The sequence below is a fragment of the Theobroma umbraticum genome, unplaced genomic scaffold, assembly GCF_002168275.2.
Source record: "Theobroma umbraticum cultivar Fairchild unplaced genomic scaffold, ASM216827v3 scaffold_95.0, whole genome shotgun sequence".
Classification (NCBI taxonomy): domain Eukaryota; kingdom Viridiplantae; phylum Streptophyta; class Magnoliopsida; order Malvales; family Malvaceae; genus Theobroma; species Theobroma umbraticum.
In genome coordinates this window covers 2430000-2447052 of record NW_018397257.1, presented here as the reverse complement: position 1 = coordinate 2447052, position 17053 = coordinate 2430000, and the positions used below count along the sequence as shown (strand labels likewise).

Here is a 17053-nt window from a genome sequence, read left to right as displayed (position 1 = left end):
CCCATTTATAATACTTCTTAAAACATTATGTTCTTAACGATGGCTGTACATAAATCAAACTTCCAGACAAGCTCGACAAAATGTTACCAATTTATTTTTTATTACTTATTGAATAGCATACTGTGTTTGTGATGTTGTCAGCAATATGAACAGCATGTTTTTAAATATGTCTTGTTCTAGAGACAACTTGTTATGTATGGATGAAACATGTTTATATTATATAAATGTTTGAATGTTTTCTGTGTACAAATCAAACATTTCTAAAGAGCTTTCTAAACGTTATCAATTCATTTTTTGTTTTATACTACATAGCATGCTAACACTCTTATTAAAATAATTTTTGTTATTGTGCCGAAATACGTTGATTTCGCACAATGTTATCCAAAAAAAAAAATGAAGAACCATTATTTGAAGTGGTTGCTATAGACAATTATTGAACTATATTTTCTAGATAGCATTATGCTCATTAATTTAAGAAAAAAAAATATTATGCTCATTAATTGTTATCAAGCATTTTTTGTATGTTATGTAACAATCGTTGTATATTTTGTAACAAATATTATTTGTACGTATCTCTAATGTTAAGAATTAAATATGTTTTATTACTTCTTTCTTTTACTTTCCAGTGATGCTAGATGCAAACATATATGTATTATTCTTATATAGTTACCAAATAATGTAGTAACTAAAATTTTGATGTAATAAAATCAATGCTTTTCCCCATAAAGCATAATGAGTAATATAAAGGGGTTTCATACCGACTTCAATTCTAGTCAGAAATGGCAACCTGGATGCTTTGGTCATTTAACAGCTAGTGCAAATGCACTCCATATCAATGTACTTATCTTTACTAGAAATTAAATTTTATTTTCTTAAAGTGTCAATTACATGCATTTGAGGGTGTCCTAGCCTTACATGACAAACTTTAGCTATTGTAGATTGAAATCTATTGGAAAATAATGCTTTTTGTGTTGAACTCTTACCTATTTGGAAGGCGTAAAGTCTTACTTTCCTATTTCTTGTTTTTATGACTTGCTTTGTCTTCTTGTCCTTTATCACAAATCCATTAGATGAGAATTTCCAAATATAGGGATAACTAGTAGTTAATTGGCTAACAAAAAGTAAATTTTTCTTAATGTCAAGCACAACAACAATGTTCTCAATGTTGAAGCTAGTATTTCCAATTTGATTAATGTAGAACTAATATGTGTGAGGTCTAAAATATATCCATTGCCTACCATACTTTTATCATGTCCTTTGTATGCAACAATATAATCTAGCTTACCAATATTTGCTGTATATTATGTGAAAAAGCATTAATGTATAGATGCCAAGCTTCATCTTGAATGTTTGTGATGGTTAAGGCTATTAAAGCTTATGATGGAATTTCATCTTGATAAATTTGATTGATGCGTTGCCAATCATTGAGTGTTGTGTGTCTTGGCTCACCAAAAATCTGATAGATGACTTGAGTTTCTTGCCCTTGCTTGATAGAGAATTGGTTGTAGAGACTATAGCAGGTTTAGTACTTAAAATGCCATCCTTAACGATAATGTGATTTGCTTGAGGAAATCCACATCCTTGAGATGAAAAACTAGGCTAAGATTGTCTAAACATATGATTAAAATTCCTTCCACTTGATCATTGCTGGAATCTTTGGCCAGCAAAGGCCATGTTTTGATTGAGAGATCCAAAAGTATCAGATGAAGGATGGTTAAATTCATTGTCTTCATTGTTTCATCTCACTGAAGAAAACCAACAATTTTTTGATATGATGGAATTGGAGGTTTCATCATGGCTGTAACAAAAGGCTTATATCCAAGGCCAAGAACTCTGAGTAGTTGAAGTACTTTAGTTTGATTACTAACAAGTTTTCCAATTGCAGCTAGGTCATCACATATCTTATTGAATTTCTTGATATAATCAAATATCTGAAGATTAACTCACTTATGAGTTTGTAATCTTTGCAATATATAAATTCTTTTTCCTGTGATTCTTGTGCAAAGGCTTTTACCAGAGCATTCCAGACATCAAAAGAAGTTCCAAGCATAATAACCAGACTAAGGACTTTTTCAAACAACACATCAAGAAGATCCAAGCATAATAACCAGACTAAGGACTTTTTCAAACAACACATCGATAATCTATCCTTGAAGAAATGCATTAAACTTCCTTTAAGACAAATATTTTGGATTTTTTGCTAGAACATGAGATAGGGTGGAAATGGTTTGATAGGCATCAAATTTTTGCCTTTAATAAACCCCAACATATCTTGACTTTCAATCAATCCCATGATTTAGGTTTTTCAAAGGAAAAAATTAGTTTGATTGAGTGGATGGAGACAAAATTATTGACATTGAGAGTTGAAGGATACACATACTTTGGTGATGCCATTTAATTTATAAGAGGAAGAAGAAGTTTGACAGTGATAGAAGAAGAATGATAGAAGAAGAATGATAGAGATGAAACTTTTTATGTGAGATAGATGGAAAATAGTGTAAAAAAAAAAGGACTTGAAGAAGTTTAATAAAAAGGAGAAGATTTGAAGATATTTAATAGAAAGAAGATTTGAAATAAGAGTGCCAAATAACATTATAAAAGAGACTATGTAGATAGATAGGTTAGAATTTGAAATTAAAAGATGAAGAGAGAGAGCAAAATTGAAATGAGTGGAATTTATAAGATAAGAGAGAAGGGTAGTGGAAGGTGGTGGTAGAAAAAAGAAAAAAGCTTTTTCTTTAGTGAGAAAAAAAAAAGCCATCTGTGGGTGTTTACAAAGAGAAGAAAAGGAAGGTTGTGTTTGACAATTTCAAATAAAGATACAATTCCATATCAGATAAAAGGAAAAATTATGACTGTTGGAAATTAAAAATTAAGAGAAGGTTATGTTAGAAATTTAAAAAAAATAAGTCACGTCTGTTGGGAAAGACCAATAGTAGTGATTATTTGAAATAGACACAAACTTGTTTTTGTTAAGAATAGGCATCTAAACCTATAAAAAAGGAACTTCTTCTGCCAATAGAACGTACATAAAAATTAGATACATCTTTTCTTCATTTCTCAAACATTCTCTAAGGGTTTTTCTATATTATTTTTCTATAGAAAAATATTATAGAAGTTTGATAATCTTGTTATACTCCAGTAAGTACTCAATGGATTGATTTTGTCAATGCAAAATGCCATAAATCACTGGACTTCATTGTATCTTCAAGGTTTATACGTCAGTAACTCTTTTGCACATTACAAGTATGGGCGAATAAAATCTTAAAGATAGTGATAGTGATACATGCCTTGAAGCCAATTTTTACATTTTTGAGTTTGGTGTTCTAACAATCTTAAGGTTTTATTTCTATTCTAATAATGGCTACTGCAAGTGGAACACTAAGAGAATTGGCTTTTGACTTTGTGAAATTGGATCGGTTTGATGGTGGCAACTTTCTAAGATGGCAAAGAAGATGCATTTTCTATATCAACCTTGAAGGTTGCCTATGTCTTGACTACACCTAGATCAAAAGAAAGAAAATAGTCTGTTACTTTAATGAGAGAGAGACAAAAATGGGACAATGTTGATTATATGTGCAAAAGTCACATCTTGAATGGTTTGGCTAATGGCTTATTTGACACATACCAAAACGAGACAATTGCAAAATAATTATGGGACAAACTAGAAGCCAAGTACATGACAAAAGATGCAACAAGTAAGAAATTTCTTGTTAGTTGATTTAATAATTATCAAATGGTCGGTGGACATTCTATTATAGAACAACCACAAGAAATTGCAAGAATGTTTAATCAGTTTAAAAATATAAAATGAAAATGGGTGAAACTATAGTTGTATCCTTGATTATAGACAAACTTCTTCCATTATGGAAAGACTTTAAAAGAAGTTTAAAACACAGAAAGGAAGAAATAACTCTTAAGGCTTTGGTAAATCATCTTCGAATCGAAAAGAAATACAAGAAACAAGAACAAGTTGCTATTTCTAGTGAAGTTAAATTACATGTTGTGGAAGAAGGAAATACCACTGAACCTGCTAAAAAGAAGTTCAAGCAAATTGCTAATGGTCCAAATTCAAAAGACAAAACAAAAGCACATGTTTCTATTGCAACAAACTAGAACATTTCAAGAATGAATGTTGATTATTGAAGAAGAAAAATGATTTTTCAAGAAGAGCTACTCTTGAAAATTTTGTAGCCATGATTTATGAAATCAATGTGCTTCAAGAAAATGATGCCTAGTGGGTTGATTCTAGAGTTGCAAAACATGTGCAATGGTAAAAGTCTTTTCAAGAATTTCACACCAAGTGATGTACATGAAAAATTCTTCTACAACAATGATTGAAGGCAAAGGGACTGTTGAACTTGAATTCACTTTTGGATAAACTTTAATTTTGAAAGATGTATATTATGTTCTAAAAGTTAAGAAAAATTTATTGTCTGGAAGTCTATTAAAAAAGTTTGATTTCAAGCTTGTATTTGAGACAGGTAAATTCATTCTATCCAAATGGAGAATTTTTGTCGAGAAAAAGTGCATGTGTGATGGAATGTTCAAATTAAATATTGTTAATAATAATAAGAATAAAATAATTATTTTTGCTTATATGGTTGAATCTTCTTATTTATGACATTTTAGATTTGGACATTTAAATTATAGAAGACTGGATGACATGTATAAATAAACTTAATTTCAAAATTTAATCCAAATATTGATAAATGCAATACATGCATGCTAACAAAAATAACTAGAAATTTTTTTGCTAAAGTTAAAGGAAATACCAAATTACGTAAATTAATACATAGTAATGTGTGTGATATGCATAGTACATCTACATAGCTGGAAAGAAATATTTTGTCACATTCATTGATGATTTTTCTAGATATTGCTATGTATGTTGTTGCATTCTAAAGATGGAAGTATTTGATAAATTTAAGGTTTATAAATTAAAAGTTAAATTATAATGTGAATCTTTGATCAAGTGTTTATAATCGAATAGAGGTGGAGAATATTATAATCCAAGTTATTTTGCCTCCATTAAGACAATCCATCATATTTCAGCCCCTTACACACAACAACATAATAGTGTAGCAGAAAAGAAAAATAGGTTCTTGATCGAAATGGTAAATGATATGTTATCATATTCAGCTATTGGAAAAGGTTTTTAAGGAAAAGCTTTGTTAATAACTTGTCACATATTAAATAGAGTTTCTAAAATAAAAATTAAAATGACCCCATATGAGCAATCGAAGTAAAGGAAATCAAACCTTAATTATATGAAGGTTTGGGGATGTAGAGCTATAGTTAAAGTTCTATAACCCCAAAGAAAGAAATTCGGTGAAAAAGGAATAGAATATAGATTTATAGGATAAGTACAACATAATAAAACATATAGGTTCATGGTAATTGAGCCAAGTGATTGAATTCCAGTCAATACAGTTGTTGAATCAAGAGATGCAATATTTGATAAAAATATATTCAAATATGTTTCAAGAAAACAATAATCACTACAATCAATTCAATTAATTGTCATTCCATTCGAACAAAATAATGATGAATCTAGTCCAGAAATAAGAAAAAGCAAAAAGGCTAGAAAGGTAAAAGATTTTGGTCTAGACTTTTATATGTTTCTTGTAAAAGGAACATGAGAAAATATCAAAAAAAAAATTCTTTATTGTTTTAATTTGGAATCAAACCTAGTTACATATGATGAGGCAATGAAGTCTCAAGATTCTACATTTTGGAAGGAAGCAATCAATGTTGAGATGGACTCAATAATGAAAAATAATACATGAATTTTGATTAATCTACCACCAGGTTCCCAACCAATAGGTTGTAAATGGATTTTCAAAAAGAAAATGAAAATGGATGGAACCATAGACAAGTTTAAAGTAAGATTAGTATCCAAAGGTTTTATAAGGGATTGACTATTTTGATACTTATGCTCCAATAGAAAGAATTGCTACAATTATACTTTTAATCTCCCTTACATCAATTTATAAGTTGGTAGCTCAGCAAATGGATGTCAAAATAGCATTTTTAAATGGTGAATTAAAAGAAGAAGTCTACATGGAACAACCAGAAAGGTTTATTATTTTAAGAAAAGAGCATAAAGCTTGTAAACTTGTCAAATCATTGTATAGGCTTAAACAAGCACCAAAACAATAGCATAAAAAATTGGATGAAATTGTTTTAGCTAATGGCTAAAACATAAATGAGTCTAACAAGTGCATATATAGCAAATTTCAAAATGGTTAAGCTATTATAATTTGCTTATACGTGGATGATATGTTAATTTTTGGTACGAATTTGTAACAAGTCGAGGAGACAGAAGTTTTTTGTCAAATAGCTTTGTAATGAAAGATATAGGTGTAGCATGTCATTTTAGGAATTAAAATATTCCAAGATGAAAATACCATATATTTATCTCAATTGCACTACATTGAAAAAGTGCTTGAAAAGATTGATCTTAGTAATTGTATATCAACATCTACACCTATGGATCCTCAAATTAAATTAGTACCTAATGCTGGTAGGGTTGTTGATTAATTACAATATGCAATAGCAATTGGTTGTTTGACGTATGCAATGATATGTACAAGGCCAAATATAGCATTTGTTGTTGGAAAGTTAAGTAGATATACAAGAAATCCAAGTACTTTGCATTAGCAAGCCATAAATCGAGTACTAAGGTATTTAAAGAAAACAATCAACTATGAACTTTACTATAATAGATATCTATTAGTACTAGAAGGATATTCGGATGCTAGTTGGATTACAAGTTTAAAAAATTATGCTTCCACAAGCAGATAGATCTTCATGCTTGGTGGGGGTGTCGTTTCTTGGGGGTCCAAGAAACAAACGTGTATAACAGATTCTACCATGGCAATCGAATTTATTGCATTAGTTGCTGCCACCAAGGAAGCTGAATGGTTAGGAAATTTCCTAAACCAATTTGTTAGAATGACATGCCACAATTTCTATTCATTGTGATAGTGAAACAGCTTTAGTAAAAGCATGTAGCCAAGTGTATAATGAGAAGCCAGACACATTGGATTAAGACTTAGCTATGTTCGATAATTAATTTCTGATAGAGTGAGCATTATAACTTTTGTGAGGTCTAGTGAAAACTTGACAAATCTTTTAATGAAAAGTCTTGCTAGAGATCTTGTAAATAAAACCTCGAAGAGGATAAGGCTCAAGCTCATAAATTAAAAGTCACCCATGATGGAAACTCAACTCAACTCTGAATATAATGTCAAGCCTTGAGTTTAATGAGACAAAGTACATCATTTGTATGTGGCTACTAGCTCTATAATATAATATATTATATTCCATCCCAAATAAAGTGCTAGGTACTTGTAATGGTAAGGAAATGATGAGTTATATATCTTAATAAACCTATAACATAAATTTGTTAAAATGCTTTAGTTAAGGGGGCATTCATTGGATCTATCTATGTGAGTATGAAGTATGGCCGCTTCTAGGAGTTCAAGAGCTTGGCTTTAATAGCACTCATGGAAAAAGAATACAGACACATGACCATAAAAGCGTCGCTGAATACTGTGCATGTATTGGTCTTGAAATCGTTATGTGAGATGTGTTCAGTTAACCAAATGAAATAGCTAGTTCAAAACATAGTCTACTATGCAATTTTGGTTAACTTTAACACGTTTTCACTAAGTGAAGGTTCAATCGGAAGACACCTTGATTTATGCAATTGATTTCCATGATTATCGAAGATTTGGATTAATTTGAAAATGGTGGGGGATTGTTAGAGATTTTCAAATAAAAGATACGGTTCCATATTAGAATAAAAGGAAAAATTATGATTGTTGGTAATTAAAAATTAAGGGAAGGGTTATATCTATTGGAAATAATAAAAAAAAATCACATATGTTGGAAAAGACCAACAATAGTGACTATTTGAAATAGACACAAACAGTGTCTATTGGGAACAAGCATTTAAACCTTTAAAAAAAGATACTCTTTTACCAACAGAACGTACATAAAAAGTAAGAAACGTCTTTCCTTCGTTTCTCAAATATTCACTAAGTTTTCTTCCATATTATTTTCCTACAGAAAAGTATTATAGAAGTTCGATAATCTTGTTATACTCTGGTGAGTGCTCAGTGGATTGATTTCGTCAATACAAAACATTGTCAATCACAGGGCTTCATTGTATCTTAGAGGTTTATACATTGATAACTCTTTTGCATATTACAAGAGAGAGGGAATGAAACCTTAAAGACAATGGCATTGATACACGCCTTGAAGTCAATTTCTACATTTTCTAATTTGATGTTCTAACAGGTTGCTACTACAACAAAATCTAACAGAGAAAGTAGAAAATGAGGACTACCAATATGTCCTTACAGCTCTCTGATATAATGTAAAACAACTCAACGGAAAAAAAGAAGGTAAGAAGCGCAAAATGTAAGATTGGTTATTTTACTCTCGTGTTGTGATGCAGAGAAGCTCTTTGATTTTATAGAGTACATGGTTTGTTTCATAGGGGATTTTCACAAGGGTAAATGAGCTGCTGTTTGTGCAAATCTGTATAGATGATTTTGTATTGATATTTAGCATATGTGAGCCGTAGCTATGGTGCTGCTAGGCTTTACTTTATGATGATGCTCTTGTGACGAGTGATCTGCCTCAACAGGACGACGTAACTCCTTGTCAAATTCAGAAACGAAATCAAAAAATATCTCTGCCAGGCGACTAAATTTCTTTTCTCTTTGTTTCGGGGTAGGAAGAATTCGACGAGAAGCCTGCTCTTCGGAAAAGAGAGGCCATAACAAGGCCCGATTTCTGGTCATCTGCCCGTAGGGCGTAGACCCCCTGGGCTTTGAACGTCAATCATTTAATTAACAAAGAGCCACCTGCAAAATGAGTATTTGTAATCCGACAGGTTGGTAATTGTCCTTTTCCCGGAGAACGCATTCTTATCAGCAAGATGCTTATTAATTGTGATTGTATAAGAACCTCTAAAGGAGGCAAATGACATCAACTTGAAGTTTTGATTATCTAGTATGGCCTTTAAAATCTTAGGTTCTGTTCCATTTATGGCCCTCTGTTTTCCAACAATCAGACGGCGTATTCGAAAGCAAATGACCAAGGAAATAAGACATGAGTTGACTACCAAGTATATGAGTGGCATATAATGATATAATAGACCCAGAGAACAAAGCAAGTTCTGCACTATTATGTCGTTTCTGTAGAGAAGAGTGATATGGAACTATGAAGGTATTCCTCCCATCATTTCAGTTAAAGGTAACGGGCATCTATAGAGCACCTGCCACATCTTCATTTGGGTAATTTGTATAATTTAGGTAACCAATACTTCCCAGAAGGGAATGAAATAAGATACGTCACTCCCTCTCCTCGATACTCACAGGCAGGGGTTTAAATGCAGCCAAAACCACTGCAACTTTGCATACAAGAAATCCTATCATTCCAACCAAGAGTTCTTTCGGAGTCAACACAAATGGAATATCCCCCATGCTATACTTAACTGTTAATAAAGAAAGTGCCACACCCAGTGCCAGGATTGAAAGTGGACTCCTAAATCTGACCATTTGATCTCCAGGATTCTTGGAGATCAATTCTGAAGCTGGTAATCCATCTACAGACCTTTGCAATAGCAACAAATATAGAAAACCACTGATCCCACCGAGTAAGAATGCGAGAGCAGAACTTTTCCCAATTGAGAAGGATGCAAACGTTGTACCAACAAATATAAGAACAGCATCATATAGTAACAAAGAGAACTTCAAATCTGCATATTCCTTCATACTTTTCTCATTAGATATCTGGTCACTCAAGGGTAAAGTTGGTTGAGAGAAGCCCTTGCTAAACATTTTGAAGAGATTAGACCCAGATAACTCAGTAACAAGGCAAGGTCTTAGTTCCACCATGGACTCATCACCACCCTCTCCAAGCAAGATCTCATCAACTTTGAAGTCATATTTAGAACCAATAAATTCAGCATTTTCCCCATAATCTTCCCCTAAGGAAGGTTGGGATGCATTAAGGATGATCAGGCTGACACCTCCTAATCTCCACTGACCTGAGAAAGGAGAATGGAAGACAACTATTCAAATTCTCCAGTTGCACCTACTTTAAAATACAGGTCACTGAACAGCTTCTTTTCGTGAAACAAGATCCAAAATCTAACAATTCTTATTTGAGACTAACCTGATTCAAGACTGATCCAAAGAGCTTCAACCTTCCCCAAGTTCGGTCCCTCAAAGACAAATTCATCAACTGAACCTCTTTGGAAATAGAGAGTTTCAGGCTCCGTAACGTTCTCTGACTTTGCCGGATGTTCAATTAACAAATATGCAGGTATCCTCTGCAATATTGAGTCACCTCTCTCATCTATCAAACACAAGAGTATTCCAGCATTTATATTACTCAAACTTGAGCCATACATGCTACTTGTTTGCAACCTAACCTTGTAAAAAGACCGTGCTCCATTCAAGCTGGTAGATGAAAAAAAATTTTCTCCCAAGGTCTCTGTACAGACTTTAGGTTCTGCGGATGGTAAAAGATGTGAAGGTTTTGCAAAGCCCTGAAAATCTGGAGTAGATATGATTTAGCATTAAACTTCCACTACATGGGGAGTGCTCAACCAAACTCTCTAATAAACATTGTTTTAGAAATAGTCTTCATTTTGTGATATTCTAGGTGAAAATATAATTTGAAGGAGTAATAGTAATTTGAAAGGAAACCAAGCAGTTATAGTAAGGGACTACAGAAAAATAAAAATTCTCTACTAATAATCATTCAACATGTTAACCTGATTTCGCTCTTGGAGCCAATACACTTACTAGTATATATATATATAATTTTGGTCTGCAAGCAGCACAGCCTTCAGCACTATCAGATAACAGTAACAAAAACGAAAGAGATGCAGTAACCACTCATGGCTGGTGATGCTACATCTAAACATAATTATTAAAAGCTCCTAGTACAACAGAACATAAAGATTTATACAGCCTCTGAGCAAAGCAAAGCATAAAGGCAGGTTCCTGATAAGAAAAACATGCATTTGATAGAATCTATATAAACTGGCAACAAATTGCATAAAATTCACAACATCAGATGATATGATAGATTCACAATTTGCAACATGTTTATAAGATCTAGGATTTTTCAAGAAACTCCTTGCATGCTTTTAATCATGTTTTATGTCATTTCGCATCTTTTATAGTTGCCAGTACCTTCTCTAGAGATTTCCTGCTTTTCACAATGCAATTCATTCACCACGATTTTGAAACTTAGACCAATGTGTTGTTTGGCCAGGTATATGTTTTGTTACTTTGCCACAAAAATTACATTATCAGGCATGATGTATGCTAAATTTGCTCATTTCTGTGTAGGCTAGGATCTGCTCTTGAATCTTGTGAAGCCATCTCTGTCCCTATCTTAATAGAGGGACAAACTTGAAGCAACCAATAAGCACAGACTGACAAACATGTAAGATAGCTAATTTTACTGACTATTGATAATTTGACACTCTGCAAATACAGTTGCACAATGCATGTCAAGAATTCAAATGAAAATTCCCTAATTTTTTGTGCATTATTTACATAAACATATGTACAAAGACATGCGGGTTGAATTTGAAGTTTTACCATATTCCTTCATTAATTCAGGACTACTCAATCAATAGATTGCTTGAAAGTGATCATTGCCAGAGTTCAAAAGTAAGAGGTAAACCAGGAAATTCTCAAACCCCACTACGATACAGTATACATGCCATAATTAATAGCAAATTTGTCATGGAATATAGCATCATGCATAGCATTAACTAATAGTGGAATATCAAGAGTCGCCGAAAATTTTGTTCAATGGTATACGCATGTATTTTCTGCTGAAAGAGCTGGGTTCAAATCTGACTTCCTCATATATATATATATATATAACATATCAAAGCAATATCCAAACTACAAATGGAAGCCTCTGTAGCCTCAGAACTTACAACTCTAAAGGTTTATGAATTTAGCAACCAAAAAAAGCAAAAATAGCCATTTTCTGTGAACCCCAGGAACAAACGTCTAAAAAGATATGAACTTAGCATCCTTCCTAAACTTTTCTACCCTTAATCTCCTGATGAGATACCCATAAACAGAACGGGCCTTAATCTCCTGATGAGATACCCATAAACAGAACGGGAAAAAATAGCAAATAAGCAAGAAAAATAAAAGTTAAAACGAAAAGGGATGGATGTTAGATTGCAGAACAAGAGGATTCTCAAACAGGGATTTAAAAAGAAAAACTACGAACAAAGACAAGGATTTTAATTTGATTTGTCATATAGTACCTTGGAAATCAGATTTCTTGGAACAAGACATGAAACCAAAGCGACAACGAGCAGTTCGGAAGTGAAACTTTCTTCCTACATGTAGTGGTGGTGAAATTCTGAGGGGGTTCCTTTGATTCGTTGCAAAGATTGTGTGACTAACAGAAACTGACTCCATTGCCAAGGCCAACACCATTACCCGTGCCTGCAACTTTCCTCAAAACCAGAATTTTGTCTGTTGCACAACGTCGTTTACCACCTTCGCTGAATCGCTAATCACTACCCAGTATTTGGATTCTAATTCCTCAGAGATATATATATATATATATATATATATAGACACACACATATAGGCAAGTTAGAGGTGTACAATTACCTGGCCTGAACCGGACCTACCGGACAACCTTTTTCAGTAGTCAAGTCCGATTCATCTATTTATTTATTAAGTTATTATTAAAATCATATATTATTTTTTATTAAAATTTTTAAAATTTTAAATATATTTAAGAGTTAATGGAGATATATATAATTTTATGGAAGCATTTATTTTTTAATTAAGAAATTTTATATAGATTTCTTATGGTATAATATTTTCTCACATAATACTCTAAAGTTATAACTTTTTTATAATGGAAAGTGAAGAGTTTGAATTCTCTTGGAATGGTTTTATTAATAAGCATTCATATGTTTATATAGAAATTACAAGATCAATATAAAAGGAAAATAATCTGTACTATGAAGTGAATTGCTTAAATAAAGATAACGTCTTATGACTAGGCTTATGATTAAAGAAATCAAACCACTAAGTCGAACCAAATATCCTTCATTATCTTTCATTACTCCCCCTCAAGTGGGAGCATGAAGATTAGTAATGCCCAACTTGACTAGTAAATCATGGAAACAATTCCGTCTAAGAGCTTTGGTGAAAATGTCAACCAATTGGAACCGTGATGAGATTGACCGTGGAACAAGATTTTTTGACTAAATGTGTTTCTTGATAAAATGAAAATATATCTCGATGTGCTTGGTACGTTCATGAAAGATTGAATTTGCGACGATTTGAAGTGCAGCTTGATTGTGGCAAAATAATGAAGCTAGTGTTGAGTGTAAAATTGGCAAGTCAGCCAATAACCTAAGAAGCCAAACAATCTCCCTTGCTGTAGTGGCCATGGCTCTGTACTCTACTTTTATGGAGGAACAAGAAACAATTGATTGTTTCTTGGATCTCCATGAGATAGAAGACAAGTCAAGAAAGATAATGTATTCCATGGTTGACCTACATGTCATTGAACAATCTGCCCAATCTGCATCACAATAAGTTCTGAGAGGCAATTGACTATCAACAGGAAGTAACAAACCTTAGCTTAAAGACTTTTTCAGATATCAAAGAACACGCAAGGCTGCATCTAAATGAGGCTAAAGTGGACAATGCATAAACTAACTTAGTACATGAACAGAAAACTAATATTAGGTTGTGTAATGGTGAGATGTAATAATCTTCCAATTAATCTTCTATACTGCCTTAGGTCCAAACAAAGTAGTCTTATATTAAGATTGAGTTTAACTTGTTGGCCCATGGGTGACGATGCAGGGCTTGCAATTAGTAAGTCCACTATCTACCAATATATCAAGTACATATTTCCATTGACTCAAGACAATGAGGGATGGAGAATGTGCCACCTTAATGCCTAAAAAATATTTCAACTTGCCTTAATCTTTAATACAAAATTCATGATCCAAGTGAGCCTTTAGTTGAGAAATCTTGAGTACATCAGTCCCTTTACTATAATGTCATCAACATAAATTAATATTGCAACAAGTGACTCTTTAACAAAGTACGTAAATAGAGAATAATCGTCATAGGATTAGACAAATCTGATAGCTAGAAAGGAATTAGTAAACTTTTAATACCAATATCATAATGCTTGACGAAGCCCATAGAGAGCTTTCTTAGGACGACAGACATACTATTACCCTTTTTGGCAAAGCCTTAAGGTATTTTCATGCAGACTTCTTCTTTTAAATCCTCATGTAAAAGGCATTGTTGAAGTTCAATTGGTGTAACTCCCAATAACGTACGGCAACGATAACTAAAAGATAGCATACCATGACTAATTTCGCAACCAGAGCAAAGGTCTCGTGAAAATCTACCCTTTCAATTTGAGAATAGCCCTTGGTAACTAGTCGTGCTTTATAATGCTCTAGTGTTCCATTTAGGTTGTATTTGATTTTTTATACCCATTTGGAATCAATGGCTTGCTTTCTTGGAGGTAGAGATGTTAAAATCTAGGTATTATTTGCTTTAAATACAAATAACTCCTTATCTATGGCATCACGCCAATGTTGCATTTTGACTACTTGAAAAAATGATTTCGGCTCATCAATAAATGAGATAGCCACTAATAACATACTGTGAGCTTTAGAAAATTTGGAGTAAGAAATATTATGAGATAAAGGATATATTGTCAAGTTGGCCAAAGGAAATGAAGAGTGTGAATTGAGATCCAGTGAGGGGTGCAAGGTATAATCATATCCGGATAGTTACTTCAATACTTGTCACTATCATTTGATAAGAATAATACTATGCTATTCTACATGTGATGAAGAAATATTAATTTGCTATATTTCCATCCTTAGCTCAATTAGATGGGAAGTAGGTGAGTCAGCAATTTCGTTGATGCTGTTTTCCAAAGGTGTTGACTCTTCTTGGGGGTGCATTGGTGATGTGTCCTTATATTGGGCTACCTTGACTTCTTGGACTTGTTCTGAATGGTCGACATTCGTGAATTTTCCACTGGCTTTTGCTTATGGTACTTCTAAAACTTGAGTATCCATGTGATTCATAAAATGGATTGAAAGAAGTGGTCTATGCGTGCTGATGTGCATTCTCAGTAGTTAAATCATTAACTTTTGTATTTGTTTTGTCAAATAGGAATATTTCTTCCCAAAACTACACATCTTGAGAGACATAAATCCTTTTGCTTTCAAGATCACATATTCAATATCCTTTCTATCCTAAAAAATAGCCAACAAAGATTCTTGGTTTGAGAGGCAAACTTATCATGAGACTGGTTTTTGACATGTCTGTAACAAAGGCACTTAAAAGATCTAAGATGCTCATATAACGGAGGTCTGTCAAGCAATTTCTCATGTAGGGTTTGATTCTCTATGATTGAGAGTGGCGTACGATTGATTAGATACATTACAGTGATTGCACATTTACCTTAAAAGGTAACGGAAAGGTTGGCTTGAAATCGAAGTGCTCATGTCACCTTTAAAAGGTGACAATGCTTGTGTTCTACCACACCATTTTGTTGCGGTGTGTTTGTGCAACTAGTTTGCCTTTCTATGTCGTGCTCAAAATAGTGGTCCACTAAATCTTCATGTTCAAATTCCAAGCCGTTGTCTATTTGCGATATCTTGATCTGTGCATTGAATTGTGACTTAACCCACTAAAAAAATAAGGCAAGAGATTTTTACTTTCTAATTTATGTTTTATAAGAAAAACTCATGTTGTCCAGCTATAATCATTAACAATAGTGAAAAAATAATGTGCTCTCGAAAAGGATGTGGTGTGATAAAGACCCTAAATATCACAACGAATTAAATTGAAAGCAAGCAAACTTTTATTCTTGTGAATTAGGAAAGGCAATCTAGTTTGTTTTGCCTTACAACAAGCATTGCAAAACATATTGTCCTTTCGAGTGCAAGTTATCGATAAATTTGGAACTACTAAAAGACGATCCAAAGGAATGTGCCCTAATTGATGGTGCCATAGAACTACATTATTTTTGTCTTTAGCCAAAAGAACCTTGGTTGCCCTTATTGGCTTCAAGTAGCATAATCCATTCTGCACTTTACCCACTCCAATTGGCTTCTTCAAGAGTAAGTCATGTATCACACAAAAATCAAATCCAAATATAAGAAGATAATTCAAGTCACGAGTTATTTTGCTCTTAGATAGCAAATTAAAACAAAAATTAGGCACGCCAAGAACTTTATTCATGGTTAAATTATGCCCAAGAATCATTCAACCCAAGGCATGCACTAGCACAGTATCCTTATTCGGGATTTAGATAGGTGGAATATTAGAATTTTCAACCATGCTGAACAAACTGTCAATTTGATGAGTAATATGATTTGTTGCCCTAATGTCAATTATTCACTAGTTGTCCTTCTTACTAGACGAATCACCAAAAAAGTTTGCCTTTAAGGCCATGTTGACTATGGTCCAATATTAGAATTGGACTCATTTAACTACAGGCCTAGAAAGTCCATTAGCTACTAGTATTGGGCCTGTGTAAGCCCAGGGATGGATGAATGAGACACGTGACCTCTTTCTATTTCTCCCTCAACTGTAAATGCAAGGGTTTGCTTCCCAACCACCATCGTTGGAGTTCTTGCCCAATAGCGCGTTTTTTTGCCCTTGAGTTTCATTCTCTGTTACTAATTTGGTGGGTACCTAACAATCCTATAGCAAGAATCATGAGTATGGCCGGCTTTATCTCAATGAGTGCAGTGGTAATAAGAGCTTTTTCCTCTTTGTTGGTCTCGTTGGTTGTTGTGCCAATCATTTACCTTTTGTCCATGTCGATTATCTAGTTTCTCATCATTAAGGTAGCTCCTTCAGGCACCATGGATCACGATGCAACCATTGCCAATTGCTTTTATTCTTATGTTGCAATAGCATAAGCCCGCCCAACAGATGACAAGGGCTTCAGGCTAAGAATTTGTGAGCGCATGGTTCTA

General features: G+C 33.3%; 1 protein-coding gene across 2 annotated transcripts; it reads right to left on the bottom strand.

Annotated features, from left to right (window-relative positions):
• Positions 1 to 8559: 8559 nt before the first annotated feature.
• LOC110412460 (Lipase/lipooxygenase, PLAT/LH2 family protein) lies at positions 8560 to 12619 on the bottom strand. 2 transcript variants are annotated; one of them, XM_021422993.1, is made up of 4 exons: positions 12326 to 12619; positions 10454 to 10578; positions 10195 to 10351; positions 8560 to 10066 (listed from the first exon to the last, which is right to left on the bottom strand). In XM_021422993.1, the coding sequence occupies exons 1-4, from the start codon at positions 12498 to 12500 to the stop codon at positions 9369 to 9371; spliced, it is 1155 nt and encodes a 384-aa protein (XP_021278668.1). In that variant the 5' UTR covers positions 12501 to 12619; the 3' UTR covers positions 8560 to 9368. The 2 variants fall into 2 exon arrangements, with proteins under 2 accessions (XP_021278668.1, XP_021278667.1); XM_021422992.1 differs by having other exon boundaries at positions 10195 to 10578.
• Between the last annotated feature and the right edge of the window lie 4434 nt (positions 12620 to 17053).